This window comes from Puma concolor, chromosome A2 (assembly GCF_028749965.1).
Source record: "Puma concolor isolate L17-30 chromosome A2, mPumCon1.1.hap2, whole genome shotgun sequence".
Taxonomy (NCBI): domain Eukaryota; kingdom Metazoa; phylum Chordata; class Mammalia; order Carnivora; family Felidae; genus Puma; species Puma concolor.
In genome coordinates this window covers 60446488-60469496 of record NC_141668.1, presented here as the reverse complement: position 1 = coordinate 60469496, position 23009 = coordinate 60446488, and the positions used below count along the sequence as shown (strand labels likewise).

The following is a 23009-nucleotide window of genomic DNA, read 5'->3' as shown; positions in this document are numbered from 1 at the left end:
TTTGTGATAATAGAGGAAAACTCTTAGTGAAATCAACCCAAATTCTTTAACACGCCATTCAAGATCTTTCCCCACCCACCCCTCCTGTCTGCATCCCTTTACATATTTCAGCCACACAGAATTCCCCACACAAAATGCCCTTTGTTGCCTTTCCATCTTTGCTGATCCTGCCCTCAACCTATAGTACCTTGCCCTGTCTTTGTAAAGTTACTCGAATAAAGCCTCATTTCTTTTCAAAGGCGTTGTTTCCTTAAATTTTTCCTTGGGTATCTTAATACTTGAGTGCCACTCCAGACTAATTCAGTCAGATTCAGGAGAGAGGGAAGGCATGTGATTATTTTTTTAAACCTTTTTAAAACTTCCTACCTAATTCTAAATTACACTGAAGGCTGAAAGTCAGTAATGTAAGATTTTGTTTTACTCTGTCTTTGCCCTTGACCATACCTACTCTCCATATTATAGATTGCTTTGTGTTTGCTATTTACCCCAGCTAACCATTAACCGTTTGTTGTTGTTGTTGTTGTTGTTGGCAGAGCTCATCGCTTTCCCTTTGTTGGATCCTTCAGTGTGTAGCATTTTCTTTTTTTAAAACACAGAGGCTATACTCTTCAAATACTTCTTGAATCAAATTGAGAGAATTGGCTGCCCCCTTTTCACCAGGAGTAAAACATACCTAATGAAAACTTCATAAAAATGATAATTTGATCAAAATTAAATCTAGAAGACAGCCAAATATTTTAAAACGTGGAAGTTAGCATTGGGTTACAAAATAATATTAAGTAGGCATTACATTTATATATCCAACGTAGAATCTAATGTGTTTCTTGAAATACTCTTTTTTCCTCTACTGTTGACCAACATTTCATATACTTCTACTCAGGTTTTCCTGTAACGTTTCCCATGAACAAATCCACTTCCTCTAAAATTGGACTGTAAATCATAGTTGGCTAGGGATTTCACATTACTAGTCTAATATACTGTTAGTCTAATATAAATACAAGATGAAACCAAATAGTTTTCTTTCCTTTATTCATTCCAATAATAAATACCGACTGAGCATCAAGAGCAGTGAACAAAACAAACCAAAATGTGCTGCCTTTATTGGTCTTTTATTTATGGGACAAAGTTAGATGATAAATAAGTAAATACATTATATATCTTACGAGAAGGTAGGCAAGTGCTGTGGAGAAAAATGGAGTAAGAGGAATGAAGAGTGGTGAGGCAGTGGATAGGTAGGGGAGGATAAGTACATATTTAATATATGGCCAGGATTAGTCTGCTTGGGAAGACAGCACTGGAATAAAGATTTGAAAGTGATGAAACACAAATAGGAAACAGGAAGTGATGAAAGTGATGAAAGACAAAGAGGAAAAGTGTTTCAGATGGATGGAACTTTGAAAAAGATCCACTAAGAGGAGTATTCCTGGTTTATGTAAGGGACAGAGACGAGTCCATTGTGACTGGGACGGAATGAGCCAGGTGTGGAGTGGTACAGGATGTGAGTCAGAGAAGGTCTGTGGTGAAGATTGTGAAGGGCCTTGAGAACCCTGGAAGGATGAGAGCTTTTATGCAGAATGAAATGGGCAGCCATTGGTAGCTTTGGGCCTGATTTTCATTTAAAAGATTGTCTGGCTACTGAATTGGGAATAGATGATAGAGGGCAACAATGGAAGCAGTGAGATCATATGTAAGGTTACTGCAGTAATTCAGGCGAGAGGTGTACCAGTATAATATCAATGGAACAACATTATTTTCTGATGGTTTGGAATGAGGTGTGAGAGAAAGAGAGGAGTCATGGATTACTCATGATTTATGGCTTAAGCCACTGTCAAGATGGATCTTCTATTAATAGGAATGGAAAGACTGTGGGTGGAGAAAGCTTTGGGAGGAAAATAAGGGGTTCAGTATTAGATATGATTGGCCAATCAGATACCCAAATGGAGATGTCAGGTAGCAGTTAGACTACCAACAGTGCAGTTCAGGGGAGAAAAGTAGCTGGAAGTTTAAATCCTGGGAGCCATCAACATAGAGAATGGTAGTTAGAGATCATATTGGATGACATCCACAAGTTAGTGAGGTTAGAGGGAGAATAGCACTTATCTGTGGATTGATCCAGGGGCACTCCTAGTAAGAGTTTCAGGAGCCAGGAAAGAAGCCAGAAAAGGTAAGAGGAAAACCTGGTAGAGGTTGGTGTCCTAGAAACCAAGTGCAAATCTTTTTAAGGAGATAGAATTGAACATCTGTGTCAAATGCTCTTAAGTAAGATGAGGACTAAGACTTGATTCTAGAATTGATCAGTGGAATCATTGGAAAGAGCAATTGTCCTCCTCCTTTTCATATGATCAACTCTGTACCTCTCAGCAGTATGGGCAAGGTCCTAATCACTTTTCCTTTCCTGGGTGCCCAACACAGCCTTGACATATAGTTGACATTTAGTTAATTGAATGAAGGAGTCAGTGCAGGGCTCTTGCTTCCATAACTCTATTTCTTGTCTCCCAGAACTGCTCCAGAGAAGGAAGGGGTAGGATACAGTTGGAACTTGGTTGGCAGCCATGAGCGCCGCCTCAAACTGTGATCCTTGGAACATGCTAAGTCAGGATCCCTTACTTTTGATACCTTCTATATCATTTCTTAGCAGATATTATATAATAAGTATATGTTATTTTGTGCCTGGTAAGTATAAAATCTGCTTGGCACCAGGGAGAACATAAGGAAGAAAAATATGTGACAAATGCACTTCAGGCTTCTTTGTGTCATTTGAAGAATGAAAATGACACAAAGAACTGAGGTCTTGGCTTCAACACTAAATGTCTGGGTATTTAGCAATATCTAGATTATTTATAGAATCTTCAGATTTCTATCCAGATGTTTGGCATGGTAGAAACACATGCTTGATCATCCATAGTTGAGTTGTTCTTCAGTTTTCCACATTAGGCAGAAGTTCAGAGGGAGAATTGAGCGTTCAAGTGTAATTGCTCATTGTGAATGTTGAAGCATGTACAGGGAAGAGTCTGGGGCCTTTGCTTTCTTTATATGTCTGGGTGGGGGGTACATTTTGGTGGTATAGTCCCTCTGAACCTTATTACTGTTTTGAATTTCTTATCCTCTGCTACCATCACAACCTCTCTCCTGTTTTAGTGCTGACAAACCATTTTTGAATAATTTAACTACAGAATCGAATCCAGTTCTTTTCAAATGTTCTATCTTCCTTTTTCATCCTTAAAGCAGTTCACTTACATAGAATTCAGATGCTAAAAAAATGCAGAAGTAACTAGAAATATTTTGGAAACAATTCACATTTTTCTTTGCATCTCATTTTGAAATGTGGATATTTGATGAAACAATGAAAATCTTTTTTATAGCTTACATAGAGAAAGGATAATCTGGAACATCATTAAGCTAAATTTCTTTCTCCCAAATACTGTATTGGTTAGGGACTAAGCATTTGCCTGTCCTTAAAACATAATGAGTGCTGTCATGAGCTCTTTCTCATTCAGCAGTGTATTTTAAGTACCTCTTCTGTACCAGGCACTTAGCCAGGTGCTAGGAATATCAGAAAAACATGTGCCTTGCTTGTGTGGCACTTAAAGTATAGAAGGCTCATTGGAAGAATTGGAAGTATGGCTGGAGGTGGGGAATAGTGGCCAATGACTTACCTCCAGTGGTAATTCAGGCTCTGCACATCCTTGGATTTGTTCGCCTGGGATTTGGACTTTATTCTAAGATGAGAGGCAAAAGATAGCTGGCCTGAGAATGGCCTGATATTGCTGGCTTTAAAAAAGGACCAAAGACCACTGTATTAGCAATAGGTAATAGAAACCCAGCTACTGCTGCTTAAAATAGTAAGCTTTGTTATTTTCATGTAGTAAGATGTCCAGAAGCAGGTAGTCCAGAGCAGGGGCACAATTCAAGGATCTTATCAGGCATCAGTCTTCATTGTTTTCCTGCCCTACCATCCTTGGCATGTAACTTTCTTCCTTTTCACCAAGTTACATCAGCAACTCCAGGCATTATGATTTGTTCCATTCCAGAACAAGAATGATACCGTAAAATGCTTTTCTTTGGAAAGGTGTATCTTTTTTTGAGACAATTTTATTGAGGTATTATTTACATATCATGAGCTGCCCATATTTACAGTATAGAGTTGATACGTTTTGAAATATATCTGTGAACCCATTGCTACATTCAAGACCTTGAACATATCTATTACCCCTCACAGTTTGCTTATCCTCCTTTGTAATCCCTCTCTCCTGCTGCACAGCCCCTGCTCCCCATGTGCAAGCAACCACTCACCTGCTCAGTAGTAAAATTTAGGCTGGAGTTAAATTTGGTAATTCTCGAGAGCGTGTTTGCACAAAGAAGATGCTGTGGACATTTTTCTGGATCCTTGATTTAGCTTCTTGTTTTGTCCTTAGAGTAAAGAGTTTTTGGGAGGGAGGTGTTTTCAACTAAAAAGGAAGGGCTCATTTTTTTTTTAAAAGCCTACATTCAAGGTGAATGATTTAGTCTATGTAGGGAAAGTGGTCTCAATTGTGAAGGCAAAGTCTCTACAAGTATAGAGGTATGAAAAAACTTATGATAAACATTTGCAAGATGAAGCTTGTATTAACCAGAATTCTTGATGGGTTATAGATGAGCTTTAAAGACTACGTTGATGAGAGAGCACAAATTCTTGAAATAATACATAGAATTGGGACATCCAGTCGTTGGATTGTCAAGTATGGCTTGACCAAGGGGATCAGAAAAGGTCAGAACTCTCTTGCTCCTTTTATCTACTTCTCAGCTCAGCTTGCTTACATTCTTTTTGAAGATCTTACCATGTGCCAAGATGGCCACTGGCAGAATCAATTTTAATTGTGCTTGTAACTTACTGTGCCGGAGAAACTCATTTTTTTTTTTTTTTTCTTTCAATATCCCTATTGGTTTATGGACCCATCCCATGGACCAGTAACTGTGGACAGGAGGATGAACAACCACGGTTGATAGGCCTATGTTGTGTGTCTCTGCCACCGGTACTGGTCAGATGGAGCCAGTGAAATACTATAATTAAGAGGTTTACAAGGGGTGGGGCACCTGAGTGTCTCAGTCAGTTAAGTGGCCAACTTCGGTTCAGGTCATGATCTCACTGGTTCATGAGTTAAAGCTCCATGTTGGGCTCTTTGCTGCCAGCTTGGAGCCTGGAGCCTCTTTCAGATTCTGTGTCTCCCTCTCTCTGCTCCTCCCCCACTCACACTCTGTCTCTCTCAAAAATAAACAAACATTAAAAAACATTAAAAAAAAAAAAAAGGTTTACAAGGGATGAATGTGCTGGCTTATAAAGGAAACGTGTGTCCATTACAGAGGTCATTCCTCTTCTGAGCAGTAATTTGGTTCTTCTGTTCCTAATTCTAGAATATTCTAGCAGCTCCCTCATTCGAAAAGCTTAGTGTTTTGTTTTAGTAGTTCAACACAAACCTAAGCTAGATTATAAAGAACATTATACACAATGTATTTTTTTTCCTTGTTCTGTAATGGCATTGCATGTATCCAGAAGTGTACAAGTACATGTTTATTAGTGTTAAACGATTTTACCTGCTGCAGTGATGTTGAAGATAGACTTTTTACTCTTCCCCTCTACTCTGGGCGATGCACTGTGTGCTTTTGTGTGAAAGTAGGCCTATGTGACAACATTTCTAGGTTGGGTAAAAGGAAAATAGAAAGCACAAAATGAACAAGCTACCATTTGGTGGTTAACTAATAGAAAAATCCTGTGAGTAGAAGACTTCCCTGTTCTTTTATACATGGCTGTGCAGTCAGGTCTCATAAGGAGTAAGCTAAAGAGATACTGTACAAACCCGTAACGATCTGGCTACAAGGCAAGTACATCTTATGCAGTATAATACTGTGTTCAGTATTATATTTCAGTGTTAATAATTACCTAAATATAATGCTAGGCCCTATGATATGGAGAAAAAAATGCACCAAGCAGAAAGCTCTGCTCTGTGTCGTTGGGCGTGTGACTTAGCCATTCTGATTTATCACCTCTAAGGAAGGGGATATGTCACTGGCCAGGTAGCTTTGTGCCTCACTGTTCTGTGAGTTTGTGCTGTCTTGTGAGCCCTGGTTGAGAATTGCTTTCCCTTCCGCTAGCACCCTCCTGTTGCTTCCTTCCTCACAATCCATCCCTGTGTGAACTACTGTTTCTCCCACCACCTCCTCGTTTTAGGACTTGGTTGGGGAAGTAATGCCAGTTGTAGATACTTTTATAATCTTGCTTTGGTGTGGCTTTTCCATTATAGCTCGTCTAATCTCTCTTCTAGAAGCTCTTTTTATGTGATGTACTTTTCTTTGTTTTAAAGAGAAAACAGGAAGGGTTGGTGCTTCCTGCTCATAAAAACATTGCTATTGCGGAGTTAACGGATCCATAATCTGTTTTTATCAGTACTCTGTCTCCCATGCGAAGGAAACTATTTGTTGTAGATCTAAATTTACTTTCTATTACAATTGGTCTCATAAGGAAACTTGTTATTATTGAACAAAGGATTCTTGCAGTTTCTTTGTCTACCAAGTTCTGGTGACAAACTTAGGCTTTTTAATTATACAGTTAGAATTAATTTTATTGGAATCAATAATTTTTAGATCACTAGTTTGGAAGACTTCATCCAGTCCTATTCTCTTCAAAATTACAAACCAACCATAACATATAATTACCACTACTCAGAAATAAATTGTTGCATTACTATCTTTAAAGGGCTTCTTTTCAGCAAGTCAAAGAAATGCTTATAAGCAAGTCTAATGAAAGCCGTATCATAAACCTTTGGGTGCTATTTCTAAGTAAAAAAATTGTGTATATTGAGGGCTTTGTGTTACAATGTGTTAGAAACACCAGCCACACAGAACGAAACATTTATATTGTTTTCAATTATTTTATTAAAAAAAAAACAACAACGGGCGCCTGGGTGGCTCAGTCCGTTGAGTGTCCGACTTTGGCTTAGGTCATGATCTCACGGTCTGTGAGTTGGAGGCCTGCGTCGGGCTCTGTGCTGTCAGCTCGGAGCCTGCTTCGGATTCTGTGTTTCCTTCTCTCTCTGCCCCTCCCCTGCTTGTGCTCTGTCTCTCAAAAATAAATAAATGTAAAAAAAAAAAAAAAATTAAAACAAACAAACATATTTTGGGGGTTATCAGAAAATTGACTAGCCCAATTAAGTTTATGTTTGGACAAAGTGTAGTCATAACTGCAAAGTTTGTTTTGGATTGGACAGTTAAATCTATGGTCTCTTCCATCTTACAGATGAGGATGTATGTGTGTGTGTCAACATGCCTGTGTTTGAGAGCTGGATACAGGAAGGGGAGATAATGTGGTGTCATTTTCACACATGAGATCATCCAAGTGTGATAGATCTAGGGTGTTGCTTTCTGTTATAAACAAGGGAAGATTCAGCAAATTATTGGCTACTGCTTTCAAGTATATACCACCGTTGTCTTAAAGCCTTCCTTTTTCCTAAACAGAAGCAAATTACAGGATAGAATGTGGACAGTACTTGCAGGTGCACAGATGAAAATTAATGTGGAATATTTGAGAAATGAATGAGAATATCTTGATTTATATGGCTGTGTTTGAGGAATAGTGGGAACAAAGGTTTGATGAGGCAAGTTAGAACAATTTACAAAGGGAGGCACAGCAGGAGAATTGAGAATTGGTGCCCTGGTAAGAAAGGGGATGTTAGATTTTCAAGGCTCATTTAAATTAGGAAATATTTCATGTGCACAGAAAATATGGTAGACTCTTGGGAACCCAACAAGCTAATTACACAGATGCCAGTGTTTTGCCACATCTCCCACTTTTTTAGAAGTTAAGTGTACAGGGGTGCCTGGGTGGCTCAGTTGGTTAAGCGTCTGACTTTGGCTCAAGTCATGATCTCTCGGTTTGTGGGTTCGAGCCCTCCTTTGGGCTCTGTGCTGACAGCTCTGAGCCTGGAGACTGCTTAGGATTGTGTGTCTCCTTTCTCTGCCCCTCCCCCACTCTCACTCTGTGTCTCTCTCAAAAAATAAACATCAAAAAAATAAAAAATAAATAAAGAAGTTCGGTGTTACAATACAGGTAAAGGTTCACTCCATTCCCTTTCCCATTTTTCCCCTCTTGAAAGTAGTCACTATTTTAAAATCAACATCTGTCATTTCCATCCATGTTTATATACTTAACGACAATTTTAACTATTAACCACAAAGAACATACGGTGGCTTTTTATGTGTTTGAAAATTGATGAAGTGGTATGTCTTATCAGTATTTATGTAATGTGTTTCATTTCTTTTCTGTTTGAAACTTATTGATTTAATAGAAATCGATTAAAATCATTTGTATTCTACTGTGTGATCACATTAGAGTTTATGAATGTCATATTCATGGTCTCTGAGATTGTTTTCAATTTTTTACTGTGACAAACAAGACTGCAGGAAAATCCTGATGTATGATGTCTAGTTGGGGACATGGGTATTTCTCTTGGGTATTAATCTAGAAGCAGAATTGCTGGTTTAGTAAGGGGTACATTTCTTTAATTTTCCTAGGTGCTGCCAGATTGTTGTGTAAAGTGACTACAAAAATTTACACTTTGACTTAAATGAGTTCTAGACTCTCCACATCATTAGTGTCATCAGGCCTTATTTTTGCATGTGAGATGGTATCCTGTTGTTCTAATTTTTGTTTTCCTGATATATAATGTGATTTAACGTCTTCTGCGTGTTAATTGCCTTTTGGATTCTTCTTCGGTGGATTGCCTATCATTGCCTTTGGCTACTTTACAGTGTGCTTTTTGTCCTTTTAAATTGTTTTGCAGGTATTCTTTAATATTTATGTGCTGGAAATATCCTCGAGTCCTAGGCTTATTCCACAGTTGTCTGGTGTTTTTTTTTTTTTTTATCATGTAGAAGTTTTAAATTTTCACATCAGGTGTAGTGTGATAGGTAAGAACACAGAATCCACAGCCATACAGCCTCCGGCTTCAGATCCCCTCTTATCCCCAGTTCTGTCTCCTCTTTGCTGTGTAACCTTGGGCAAGTTACTTCACATCTCTGTGCATGACTTTCCCCATCTGGAAAATGGAGGCAACAGTATTACCTACCTCTTATTGTACTAAGTGCTTTATGTAAAGCACTTAGAATACTTCCTTGCACATAGTAAACATTACATTAGTATAATATTTGATTTTTGGGGCGTTGTGTTTAAGAAGTTTTTCTTTAACCACAAGGTCAAAACAATTTTCTCTATTTTTTCCTAAAACTTCAAGTTTTGCCTTTTATATTTAGGGTTTAAATCTATGGTATGAGGTAGGGACTACTGCTATTTTTTGTTTGTTTTAATCGGCAGGGAATTGTCATAGGGCTATTAATTAAAGACTACTCTTTCCCTACTTATTTGGAATTCTATCTCCTTCCAAGCCCAGACTATTGGCTTATTTAGTTTTGTGTCAACGACTTGATTTTAATTACCAAACTGTTACAGTAAGTTGTGATACTTGTTTGGATTTGTAACTTATTTGGTTTTTTTTTTTTAGTTTTATTTATATGTTTAATTTTACTAATTAAAAAAATAATAAAACATGCCCAAAAGATGTAGAGTCAGGCTCAGGTTTTGCAGAGTGTGGTGAAAGCAACAAAAAAGAGTCTGGGACAGTTCCTTGTAAGCACTGACAAAGTCATTTCCATTTGCCACTAAGAGCATTTCTTATGCATAGTGCTGGTGAGAGTGCAGCCGGGCTGAGAAAGAGTACAACAGCTATAGCTTTTCTACTTAAGCTTAAAAATGTTCCTAGCCCTTTGGTGACATTTATTCTTCCATGTAAATTAATGGATCGTTGTATAAAGTTCTATCCAAAACAAACCTTATTGAGCTTTGACTAGAAATACATTGAATTTGTAGGCTAAATTGGAGGTGAATTGATACTTTATTATAGTCAGCGTTCCCACCCGTGAACATGTTATATTTCATTTTAGTTTTTTATGTTCTTCAATTAATTTTATAATTTTTTCCATGAAGGTCTTTAATACTTTTGGTAGATTTATTTCTGTGTACCTGATATTTGCAGGGCTATTACAGATCACCTCCGAAAAAATACATTAAAAATTTGGGGGAATGCATGAGCACACTGTTGATGTTTGTATATTGGTCCTATTTATAGCAACTTTTCTCATCTTACCAATTTTAATATTTGCAGTCTCTTGGATTTCCCATGTGGATACTCCTATTAATATGGATAACGAGAGCTGTGTTTCCTTCTCATCTGTGTTCAGTGCTCAGGCTTACTCAGTTGTCTAAGATCTCCATTACAATGCTGAATAGAAGGGGTGATAGCACCTTGGTTTTATTCCTGAATTTTGAAGGAAAGTTTCTCAGGTTTTATCATGGAGTATGATTTTTGCCTTGGGTTTTTGATGGCTATTCTTTATCAGTTAAGGAAATTTGGGAGAATTTACTCTTGTTCTCTTTAATAGAAAATAATTTTGCTGAATGCCTGTCACCCTTTTTTTTTTTTTTTTCTTTTTTAATAAAGCTTTATTTATCCTTCTTATAATATGCTTCTCTTCTTCCTACTTTCTTTGACTTTGCTCTGTTTGGCTCTTTTTCCAGTCTCTCTTTTTAAATATGGTTTTGTTTTGTTCATATTGTTTGCATTTCTTCTTTTATCTTTTGAGTCAGTTTAAACATAATAATTTTAGGGGCACCTGGGTGGCTCAGTCAGTTAAGCCCCAACTTCGGCTCAGGTCATGATCTCACTGCTCGTGAGTTCGAGCCCCGCGTCGGGCTCTGTGCTGACAGCTCAGCCTGGAGCCTGCTTCCAATTGTGTGTCTCCCTCTCTCTCTGTCCCTCTCCTGTTCACTGTCTGTGTCTTTCTCTCAAAAATAAATAAATGTTAAAATATTTAAAAAAATAATAATAATTTTAGTCTCATTTGGTTAGTTCTAGTACCTCAACGTCTTGGGGACTCTAATTCTTCTTTTGCTGTGTCTGTTGTATCTCTCTAGTGGTAGATTTTTTTTTTTTTCTTATGTGTTTTGTGATTTTTGACAACAAAGTTTTTACTTTTTTCCCTGGGAATGGTGTGAGGGCTAGGACTTGCAGATGTTCCCCCTGAATCATTTTGAATTTGCTTCTGTGAGTTTTCCTTCCCTAAATACCATCACTGCCTGTGATGAGCTTTTATCTGGATTGCTTGGCGTGAAGCTTCCTGCACGCCTGGGTAGTGACATTGAGACTCCATACATTTAGACTATAGACTCTAAGCTTGGAGTTTCTCTTTTTTACAAAAAGCTTTTTAAAAGGACTCAAAATTGTTTGCTGTCTTCCTGGATGTGGTAGTACAGTTTCTATAACTGCTTACCCTGAAAATATAGCTTTCTGGAAGACCTCATTATGTTAGCGTCTTTAGTTTCACTTCCCAGTCCTGCCTGGTTTGAAACCCAAGTCCCTCCTCTTTAGGGACTCTTCTGATCTAGGAACTCGTTTCTATCCTTCCCATCCAGGAACACCTGCCCACCCCCTACCAGTTGTATGCTTACAGTCTGAGTTTGCATTTTCCCTTCCTTTCTGGCCTGTAGGACTTTCCCATAGTTTTTTAGTGCTCCGCTACATATTTAAACAAAATATTACAATCTTTTTCAATATTTTTTATTGAATTTCAGTCTTTTTAAAGTATTTGTAGTAGGAGAGATTCTATGGTAGCTCAGTTGCCCATTATCCCAGAACCCTCTAAGGTAGGCTGAATATTATCCCTCTGCCCCCAAAGCTGTACATCCTAATCTTTGGATATGGGTTGCTATGTTACCTTACATAGCAAAGGGAACTTTGAAATGTGATTACATTAAACATGTTGAGATGGGGAGATTATTCTGGATTATCTGGGAAAGCCCTGTGTAATCACGAAGGCCCTTATAAGAGGGATGCAGGAGGCCTATCCTCCAAGAAAGAGATATGCTGAAAAAAATAGGTTGTAGTCTGAGAGGTTTGAATATGCTGCACTGCTGGCTTTGAAGGTGGTGGAAGGAGTTACAGGCAATGGAATGCATGTGTCTTCTAGAAGGTGGAAGGGGCAAAGAAGTGAATTCGCCCCAAGAGCTTCCAGAAGGAATGCAGCCCTACTGACACTGTAATTTAGCTTAGTAAGAGCCATATTGGACTTCTGAGCTCCAGTATTGCAGCAGAACAAATTTGTATTGTTTTAAGCGACTAGACTGGTAGTAATTTGTTAAAGTGACAATAGGGAACTGGTATACTTTCTTCAATGTTCTTAAAGGAGGAGTGCTTTGTATTGCTACAGGGATAGACTGACAACTATGTTAGAGACACAGAGAGTAAACTTGGTGAGGAATACTCTTGACAGAGAGCTATATAGAAGGGAGTAGGCTGTTTCTTCCCCTACTTCAAAAAAAAAAAAAAAAATCAGAGCAGAGATACCCGCTAGAATGTTCTAGATAATGTTTCCAATAATAGCATAATGCCTAGCCCGAGACCTGGAATATTTTATAGATGTGATAAAGTATCCTTCTCTTTTAGTTGTGGACATTACTTTTCAAAAGGCAAAAGATTCTTATTAATGAGCCTGTAAGTTGGTAGCTGAGAGAGCAGAAGACAGTTTTCTCATTTTGCTGAGATGTTGCTGCTGTACATAAAGGATTTGGTGTGCTAGGAGGGTGCTGACAAGGATCCCTGAACACTTCACTCCAGCTGCATGGTAGGATTTCATTAGTGGTAAAATATTAGGCCGGTTTCTGTAATTGTTAAGCTAGTTGTTCCTGCCTTGTCCAGTGCCAGGCGTGTGAATTGTTCCATATTAGTTTCCTAGGGCTTCTTTGATGAATTACCTACCACAGACATGGTGGCTTAAAAACATTAGACATTTATTCCCACAGTTCAGGAGACGGACGCCCAAAGTCAAGGCATCATCAGGGTTGCACTCTCTCTGAGAGCCCTGGGGGAGCATCTCTTCCTTGCCTCTTTCACCTTCAGGTGGCTGGCAGCATTCCTTGACTTGGAGCCACACCGCTCTCTGCTTCTGTCATAACGTGGCCTACTCCTCTCTGTGTCTCCCTCTGCGTCTGTCTTATCAGGATATTTGTGATGACATTTAGGGTCAACCTGATCATCCTGAATAAGCTCCTCCTTTTAAGATTTTTAATTTAGTCACATCTTTTGCCACATAAAATAATATTCATTCTTTTGTTCTACAAAATAATATTCACAGTATGGTCATTTTTTTGGGCTTACTACCTACTCCTTTACTATTTCTTTGCAGTGTTTGGCCTCCTCTATTTATCTGGATTTTTTGGATTATTGTTATGCCCTCTGACCCATCCTATAAAAATGTCTGATAAAGAGATTGTCCCATTGTAATTTTTTATTCTCTCCTACACTGACTTCTAGAGCAAGGGCCCGCAAACCGCGGCTCATGGGCCACATCCATTCCACTGCCTGTTATTGTAGACTGTCAGCTAAGAATGGGTTTATATTTTCAAATGATTGAAAAAAATTAAAGGAAGAGTAATATTTTAGTGCATACAAAAATTACATGAATTTAAATTTCAGTACCTGTAAATGAAGTGTTATTGGAACACAGACCTGCTCATTCATTTGCTGATGCTTTTGTGTTACAGTAGCAGAGGTGAATAATTGTGGCAGAGACTGTGTGATCCCCAAGGCCAGATGGTCGCTATCTGGCCCTTTACAGAGAAAATTGGCCCACCTTTGTTCTAGTAGGGCTTGTCCCTGGCCTTTAGTGTATAGTGAGCACTAGTCATTTGTTACTGAGTATTTGACTTGTAAGAATTTCATCAACATAGTAAGGATTTGATATGATTCCCAAAAGGATTTTTTAAAACTAGGAGGTCAGTGGGGCGCCTGGGTGGCTCAGTCGGTTAAGCGTCCGACTTCGGCTCAGGTCGTGATCTCACGGTCCGTGAGTTCAAGCCCCGCGTCGGACTCTGTGCTGACAGCTCAGAGCCTGGAGCCTGCTTCGGATTTGGTGTCTCCCTCTCTCTCTGACCCTTCCCTGTTCATGCTCTGTCTCTCTCTGTCTCAAAAATAAATACACATTAAAAAAAAAAATTAAAAAAAAAACAAACTAGGGGGTTAGAAGAAGTGTAATTATTCTATTATTCATGCTTCTGATCTTTTTGGCTCTAAGATTTAAAGAATTAGAGAGTGATAACCCCACTTCCAAATTTAATTGAATTAGGAAATAGGCATCATACCTAGGAACTGAAGTTGGGAAATGTGATGGTTATTTTATGTGTCACGTCCAGGCTATGGTGCCCAAATATTTGATTGAATGCTAGTGTATCTATTGATTTGAAGGCACTTTTTAGATTTAACATTTACACTGAATTGACTTTAAGTAAAGCAGATTACCCCATTGTGGTGTGACTCATCCAATCAGTTGGAAACCTTAAGAACAAAACCTGAGATTTCTTTCTTTTCTTTTTCTTCTTCTTCTTTTTTTTTTTTTTCAATGTTTATTTATTTGAGAGAGACAGAGACGGCATGAGTGGGGTATAGGGCAGAGAGACAGGGAGAGAGAGAGAGAATCCCAAACAAGCTTCATACTGCCAGCACGAGTCTGACGCGGGCTCGAACTTACAAACCCCGCGAGATTATAACTTGAGCCAAAACCAAGACTCAGACCCTTAACTGACTGGGCCACCCAGGTGCCCCAAGACTGAGGTTTCTTAAAGAAGATAGATTTCTGCCTCAAGACTGTATCATAGAAAGCCTGCCTGAATTATCAACCTGCTGTCCTTGTCCTACAAATTATGAACATGCTGTCCCCACAACTGCATGAGCCAATTCCTTAAAATACATCTCTATTTCTAAATATATATCCTATTGGTTCTCTTGCTCTGGCTAACCCTGACTGATACAGCAGGTTACTGTGATGTGTTGCAAATGTGGAGCATCTGAAGTGTTGGGTCCCACGATGCAGTGAGGATGCTGAGTGTAGGCAAGGCAAAGGGCTGTCCCTTCATGAACTCCCCTCGTTCCATACCTTGTGCAAGGAAATGTGTTATATTTGGATACCATAGAGTCAGAAATAAGCTCACTGGTGATGGAGTAGAAGATTTTTTCTCAGTCCAAGATAGCCTGAGGTCCTGAGAAGATGGTAAGTGAGGTGATAAAAACAAGACAGAAGCAAACGGGCTTGCTGATAGGAGAACTGGAGAAAACGAGAGAGGGACCAAGCAACTTCCGGATGGCAAAGTTTTTGAGAATTTCTTCCTTCTTCTTCAACCTCTGAAGACAAAAGCTTTTTGTGTATAATAACTGCAGAGGAGAACACCGAGTCCATATATCTCCCTAACTTGGTTCTGTCACACTGCACACTGTTTCTTTCCTTCTCAAGTTCTGCTTTATGATAAATGGATAAAAATACAAATAGGTGTCCTATTTGTCAATGTTTGGCAGCTTTGCTTGTGTCTCGACACGTGTAAGAATCTTTAGATACCAGGATATTTAAAATTTGTGTTAATAAACTGTAATTACATATGGAAAATAAAATATTTGAATAAAAATCCATTTGAGTGACTGTTGATTTATATTTCACAACAAATTTTATCGGGTCTTGAAATGGTGCTAGAAGTATATTTTATGATTTTATGTATTTTGATTCCTCTCAATTGTATTACACTGTCACCTGCTCCAAGAAATGGTTGGCTCTCAATTGAATTGAAGATACTGTCTCCTTCCTGCCCCACAACACCGACCCCATCCCTCCCACATACCTGTTTGAGCTTTATCTTCTATCAGTTCATCATAATCTTTCTAAGGCATGCTCTTTATTTGCTCTTTTAAAGAAGTAATTGTAACTTTGAGTTTTACAGGTAAGTTTCACTTACCTCTTCACTTGATTTTATTTTATGAGTAAATGATTAGAATGTAAAATAATTTCTTCCTGCTCAGAATGCCATTTTACTCAAAATAGTGCAAGTCTCTTACACTGTTTTTGTCCTAAGAGTTTTAATGATCTTTCACTGTCTGAATTCAAATAGAATACATAATGACATCTAAAGAAGTTATTTTCAACAGTTCCTTGAGAAATTTTGGACTGTTCATAAGGCCTGGGTTCTGAGATAGGTTTCAGGGCTATAGACAGGTAAGAAGATGGGGGCCCATTCTCAAGGTGCTCTGAGTCTCCCAGGAGAGACAGGCTTGGCGACAGAATGTGAGTGTGTTGAAGCGAACAGTAGAACCATATTTAAAGAACAGAGTTTATTAGGGATGGGGAAGGTTACAGTGCAACTGGGCTTTGAAGGAAACATAAGTGATTACCATGTGAAGAAATCAACATGTTGGATTGAGGTGTATTGGCAGTGATAAGTTCTTCATATGCCATTATTTCAAAAGCGTAGGGAGAAATCATATAGAGCTTAGTAAACCAGATGACCTCTGAGTCTCCGTAATAATTTCATAGATTATTATTAGTTTTTTTAAAGCATGACTGATTTGTTAAAACAACATCATCTACTAAGATTTGGGTGTATTCTAGTATTGAGTATGAGCAGTCATTTGCAAGATACTGAAAAATGTTCTTGATATTATTATATAAATTGATGTTTTTCTCCCCTGTTTCTCTTTCCTTTTTCCCCTACCCCATCCCTGGCCCTTTTGGTTGTTTTTGCAGTTGGTTAGCCTGTTGCTAATTGGAATCGCCGCATGGGGCATTGGTTTCGGGCTGATTTCCAGCCTCCGGGTGGTCGGCGTCGTCATTGCAGTGGGCATTTTCCTGTTCCTAATTGCCTTGGTGGGGCTGATTGGAGCTGTAAAACACCATCAGGTGTTGCTTTTTTTTGTATCCTTTTTTAAAAGCCGAATTTTTACCCCAATTGAATTTGTTCTTACCTTTATTGATTATTCTTTCGATAACTTACAACGGATTTGGAATTATCATTAGGAAATTAATTGCCAGACGGCAACTCCTAGCATGCCCTATGTGTATTTGTTGTGTAATCACAACAGTTTGTTGTGTAATCAACATTAGGAATGTTTCTTAACGGTGAAATTACTGTATGTTCATATGTTTCCATTTTCTCCTTTTCCCATCGTGAAGAGTGTATTCTGAGAGTTCAGTATAGTCCTCTTCATGTGTTGCAAATTCAAAGTTACGTTGAACTGATTCAGTGACCTATAGACCCTTTCTAGAAGGTTAATATTTGGTTGAGAATTTCAGTGATTGTTTTTTAGATTTAATAGTAAGAAATCTTACGTATGTTTATCTATACTTATTTCTTGTTTTATACATGTAAAAATGTTTATTATAATCTAAATGAAGTTCTGGTAGATCAGCTGTTAGTTAAATATTAGTATTTTTTATTATGAACTTATACCTACAGTGTATTAATGAAAATAACAATCGTGTGTCTTCTTTTTGAACTTTCTCTAGGTGCCATTTGTTCTGTTTTCTGATTGAATCCCTTCTAGTACATTCTGATGTTGTCAGTACCTCTATTTTATATTATTTTAAGAGTATCAAGAAATGCCTTAACTTCAATTCTCAGTACATGATTATTCTCTTACTCGTATTCGTTGTTCAGTTTTCTGTATCATGTGCTTGCTTAGCCCTGAACGAGGAGCAACAGGTAAGCAAAGGCATTTATCTCCAGCTTTGTTAGACCATGTAGGGTGTGTAAGAAAAAAAGGGGGAGAAATGATTGGAATATAAAGTAACTTCTTGCTCAGAATGGCATTTCACTCCACATACCTAACATCTTTTGTTCCCGATTGCCTTCATGGGGCTGATTGGCGCCCTGAGACACCATCAGGTGTTGCTATTTTTTGCATCCTTGAAGTAGAATTTGGCCTTCCCTGGGTAAAAAGTGCTACTACTAAAAGATGTCCACCCAGTCTTTCCCCACCATTATGCAATGAAACATTTGTGATTCCATTCTAACAACTACATTTTCCAAACTCTAATTGGTAAAAGAATAAGGATCTCTGGGGCAATGGAAAATTTGTCTTGTTTCAGTCTGAGAATTTTTTGAACTAAGTGCTTTTTTAAAAAATGCATGTAAAAATTGAGACTTTTCATTCTTGGGATAGACACAGTGCTTTAATTTTTGTTGCAGATTCAGTTCTTGCCCTTTGAAAACTTCTAATGGTCTTCCAAAGAGTATTTATTTTAGATACTTTCAGTATTAAAAGTTGCAGTCTCTAGCTTTATACATTTTGTCCAGGGATAACACATTTTAATGCATATACTAATGCATTTTCTAGGGTCAGCTTCTCGAAGTTGGTTGGAACAATACAGCAAGTGCTCGAAATGACATCCAGAGAAATTTAAATTGCTGTGGGTTTCGAACTTATAACCCAAATGACACCTGTCTGGCTGTAAGTACAAAGCATAATGTATTTTTTGGAGATGTATTGCTTACAGATGAATAATGATTACCATGAAAGAAATGGATTTTCTGATGCTCAGTTGTATTTTTAAAATGCTGTACATACACCATGGACATTATTGTATCATTTGTCTGTCCTCAAGTATCTACTGCTGAGAGTGCTAAATATCCCAGGGCCCTGCCAGACAGATGTTTCTGGTTCTGCCCCTAATTCATTCCCATTCAACTCTTCCTAAAACAAGTTGTGAAAGAAAAGAGCCCATCAGCCTTCAAGATGCAGAGGAGCCGTACAAATATCTTGGTTTTGAAACATATCAGGGTAGTGGGAGGAGACCTGTCTATTGTGCTTTTTAACCATTTAAATGTCGTGGGAGAAGGATATGTGGATCCTATTTCCTCCCTCCCTCCTTCCCCATTACAACTTCATGCTCCTTCTGTGTGGGAGCTGAGCTAGCAATGGGCAAATTAGAGCCATACTGTTGTCCCAGGCCAGACCCCTGTATGAGGTTGGAGTTGGAGCTTAGCTCTCCTAGGAAGTTCACATGTGTTAAAATTTTGGGGAAACTCTATAACATCTCTCTGAGCCCTGAACTGGCTTGTCCCTCAATGAAGCCTCTTTCATGGGATTATTAACTTTCTACTGCTGTGGAACACACGAACAACACCCGTGTATTATCTCAGTTTCCATGGGTCAGAAGTGTGAGTGTGGCTTAGTTGGGTCTTCCACTTAGGACCTCCCCTGGGGGAGATCAAGGTGTTGGCCAAGGCTGCAGTCTCATCAGAGGCCTAGGGTCCTCTGACAAGCTCAGTGGGTTCTTGGCAGAATTGGGTGTCTGTCTGGTGGTTGTAGGACTTAGGTCCCGTTTTCTTGCTCTCACAATATTGCAGCATCAAAGTCAGCTTGATAATTTCCATTCTGTTAAGATGATATCTTATGTAACACACCGCAAACATGGGAGTGACTGTCTATCATATTCACAAATCCCATCCACAGTCAAGGGGGGTGATTACTCAAGGTGTGTACACTGGGGGTGGGAATCGTGCGAGCCATCTAAGAATTTAGGACAGTACTAAATATCCAAGGCCCAGACTGGGTATAATACTCCAGCCACTCATTTTTATGTGGGTTCAATTTTTATTGGCTTTTTATAACTGTACTTTGAAATAAAAGTCCTCTTTTTTTTTTTTTAAAATTGATACAGAGCTGTGTCAAAAGCAGCCACCCATGTTCACTGTGTGCTCCAATAATAGGAAAATATGCTGGAGAGGTTTTGAGATTTGTTGGTGGCATTGGCCTCTTCTTCAGCTTCACAGAGGTATGTGCAAATATCTCGCTATCTTTCCACTTTTGTCATAGGGATCCATTTTATATGGCGAGAGAGCATTACATTTTACCTTAGCATGGCCCTTAACTTTTGGAATGTATCGATGAATATTTTCACTGAGACTTAGTATTATAATTGTTTGAACCCTGGCTTGAAATCAGAAGACCTCACAGATCTAGCATGAACTTTAGACAGGGTGAGATGCTTCATCATTAAATCATTTAAAATTTAATGAACTAATAAAATGAATTTGGACTGGTTTATTTCTAGAATCTCTTCTATTTATAGAGTTGTATGATAAATTATAATTTTAAATTTTGGAATAGGTAAGACATTCGTACTGTTTAATATATATAGTATATAACACATACACACATATACACATATAAAGAAAAGCTTTGAAAAATTGCCTTCCAAACCCATCCTCCATTGTTCCTAGCCTTCCAAAACCTACAGGTAAACAGTATTATTAATTGCTTATTTATATAACTTGTATTAATATATTTTTCATATTAATACAGTTACAGATAATATATGTGTCTGTAAGCAAAACCACACTCATATTGTTTGATAATTGTAGAGGAATGCTAATTCCTTTTGCATTGTCTTTATTAAATCCTCAATCTCTGTGGACATTTCTTGATAAAGCTGAGTTGGCAATATGTATCAAAATTTTTTTAACTCATACATTATTTTGAGAGAGCGAGCGTGAGAGAGAATTCCCAACAGGCTCAGCACTGTCAATGCAGAGCCTGACATGGGGCTCAGACTCATGAGCCATGAGATCATGACCTGAGCCAAAATCAAGAATCAGGCACTTAACTGAGCCACCCAGGCACCCCTATAGCACATTATATATGTGCTATATATTATATATTTTATATATAATATATTTACATATATATTTATATGTTATATACATGTATCTATGTTATATATTTTATTGTTTTCAGTTTCCTTTTTTTTCTCCTTGTGAGAAGAAAAAATTCACACTTGGCTGTTATTTACAAAGTGGAGATAAAGACCAAGGTTAATATTCATTTTTTAAAAGAAGTCTCCCCTGACATCTCTTCCTATTCTAAGCATTTTTTCTGTTTCACTTTTTCTCAAGAAAGAGCTGTCTAGTGGGTTGGTTGTGACATCGGACAAGAAAATTGATGTATTGTTTAAAAACAATTCTGTGCATTATTTCTTCCTTTCCTTTAATCAGTATGATTTTTTTTCCCCATGAAACAACTTAAAATACAGATAGAAAAAAAATCGGGATGAGCCATCTCCATTACCCCATTAGCCAGATTCAACAATTATCAGGATTTTGCTACTTGGTTTCCTTTTTATTTTGGGATTTATTTTGAGAATTTAATTCTTTATTTTTTATTTTTTTTAAATGTTTATTTAAAAACAAACCATGAGATCATGACCTGAGCTGAAATAAAGAGTTGGATGTTTAACCAACTGAGCCACACGGGTGCCCTGAATTTGATTCTTTTGAGCAGCTCCGTTTTCTTCTCATCAGGTTACACTACCTTCAATTATGCCTATTTTTTTTTTCTTTAATTTTTTTAACATTTATTTATTTATTTTTTTTGAGACACAGAGAGAGAGACAGAGTATGAATGGAGGAGGGTCAGAGAGAGAGGGAGACACAGAATCTGAAACAGGCTCTAGGCTCTGAGCTGCCAGCACAGAGAGCCTGATGCGGGGCTTGAACTCACAGACTGCGAGATCATGACCTGAGCCGAAGTCGGACACTTAACCGACTGAGCCACCCAGGCGCTCCACCTATTTTTTTTTCTAAAAACAGACTTTATTTATTATTTTTTTGGAGCAGGTTTTGGTCCATAGCAAAACTGAGAGAAAGGTACAGAGATTCCCATATATCCCTGCCCTTAGAAAGGCATGCATAGTCTCCTCCATTGTCACCATTACTCACCACAGTGGGACATTGTTACAGTTGATGAACCCACAATGACACATCATAATCACTCAAAGTCCATAGTTTATGTTAAGGTTTACTTTTGTACATCATATGGTTTGGACAAATGTATAATGACATGTATTATAATGACATCATTATAATATCATACAGAATATTTTTTGCTGTCCTGCCCTGTAGGTCTTCTCTGTTCTGCCTATTCATCCCTCCTCCTACTGTTTGTTTGTTTGTTTGTTTATCATTTCTGTTAATATAAACTCTTGAGTCTTAGGTATCTAAGAGGTAAGAAGACATTGTTCTTTCATAGACTCTTGCTTTATATTTTATATACCATGTCCTTTGAAACCTGGTTAGAGATTTTAAAAATAATTTATCCCACATGATATTTTCTGGTTAGTAAATATTTTATAGGTACTCTCACTTTTCAATTTTTTGTCGTATTCAGTATTTCACCGAATCATAGGGATGAGGCTAACTAACCGAACCAATGATTTCCTCTCATAGGTGAAACAGAATGATTTGAACTATTTATCATGCCTGAAAATAAACTTAAACCCTAAAAAAACCATTTAGAATCTGAAAAAAAAGTTAAAAAGTTAGCACACGTTCTTTGTAGAAACTGTAGAAAATACAGAAAATTATTAAGATGAAAAATTACATGTATTTACTAACTAAAATTACAAATACCAATCTTTATATTTTGGCATATTACCTTTTGTCTTCCTATATTTAATAAATAAACATAAAGCATAATATATAGGCTTATGACACAATTTCTATGTTGGTGACCTGCATTCTAGATGTAGGTTCTAGGATCAGCCGAGTTCATGATCCCTTCTAGTCAAAGTTACCCTTGAAAATCTTCAAATCATTTTAAGCAGCTTTGTAAGCTTAAAATCCATTACCTAACTTTGATCTTTTTGCACTTTGGGTGTGGCCTCCCTTCCAAACTCCATGGAAATGAGGGATGAGATAGTGGCTCAACAATAAGGCAAAAGAAGAGACTGTCTCATTTTGTCACTTACAGCTGAATTGGAGGAATTAAGTTTTGGTAAAATGTGGCCTCCGATTATGAGGGTCTAATTTTACCCATTTGCTTTGTTTCCCCTAAGAACTGTAACGTACACCATCGGCATATATCCAGGGCTGATAGTCAGAATATTTAAGGGGCGTCTGAGCGGTGCAGTCAGTTTAGCATCCAACTCTTGATTTCTGCTCAAGTCATGATCTCCTGATTTGCGGGCTCCAGCCCTGTGTCGGGCTCTGCAATGACAGCAAGGAACGTGCTTGGGATTCTCTTTTTCTGCCCTTCTGTCTCTCCCTCTCTCTCTCAGAATAAATAAGTAAACATTTAAAAAAAAAAATTAAAACCTCAAAAATTCTCGCCAAA

The 23009-nt window shown here is 37.9% G+C and overlaps 1 protein-coding gene across 1 annotated transcript in view; it reads left to right on the top strand.

The window, feature by feature from the left end:
* TSPAN13 (tetraspanin 13) overlaps nt 1–23009 on the top strand; it is a 31433-nt gene that overhangs the window by 5593 nt on the left and 2831 nt on the right. The window contains exons 2-5 of the mRNA XM_025929493.2: nt 16645–16812; nt 17519–17599; nt 18234–18347; nt 19561–19674. Of these exons, the coding sequence (XP_025785278.1) occupies nt 16645–16812; nt 17519–17599; nt 18234–18347; nt 19561–19674 (477 nt within the window). The remainder of the gene's footprint in view (nt 1–16644; nt 16813–17518; nt 17600–18233; nt 18348–19560; nt 19675–23009) is intronic.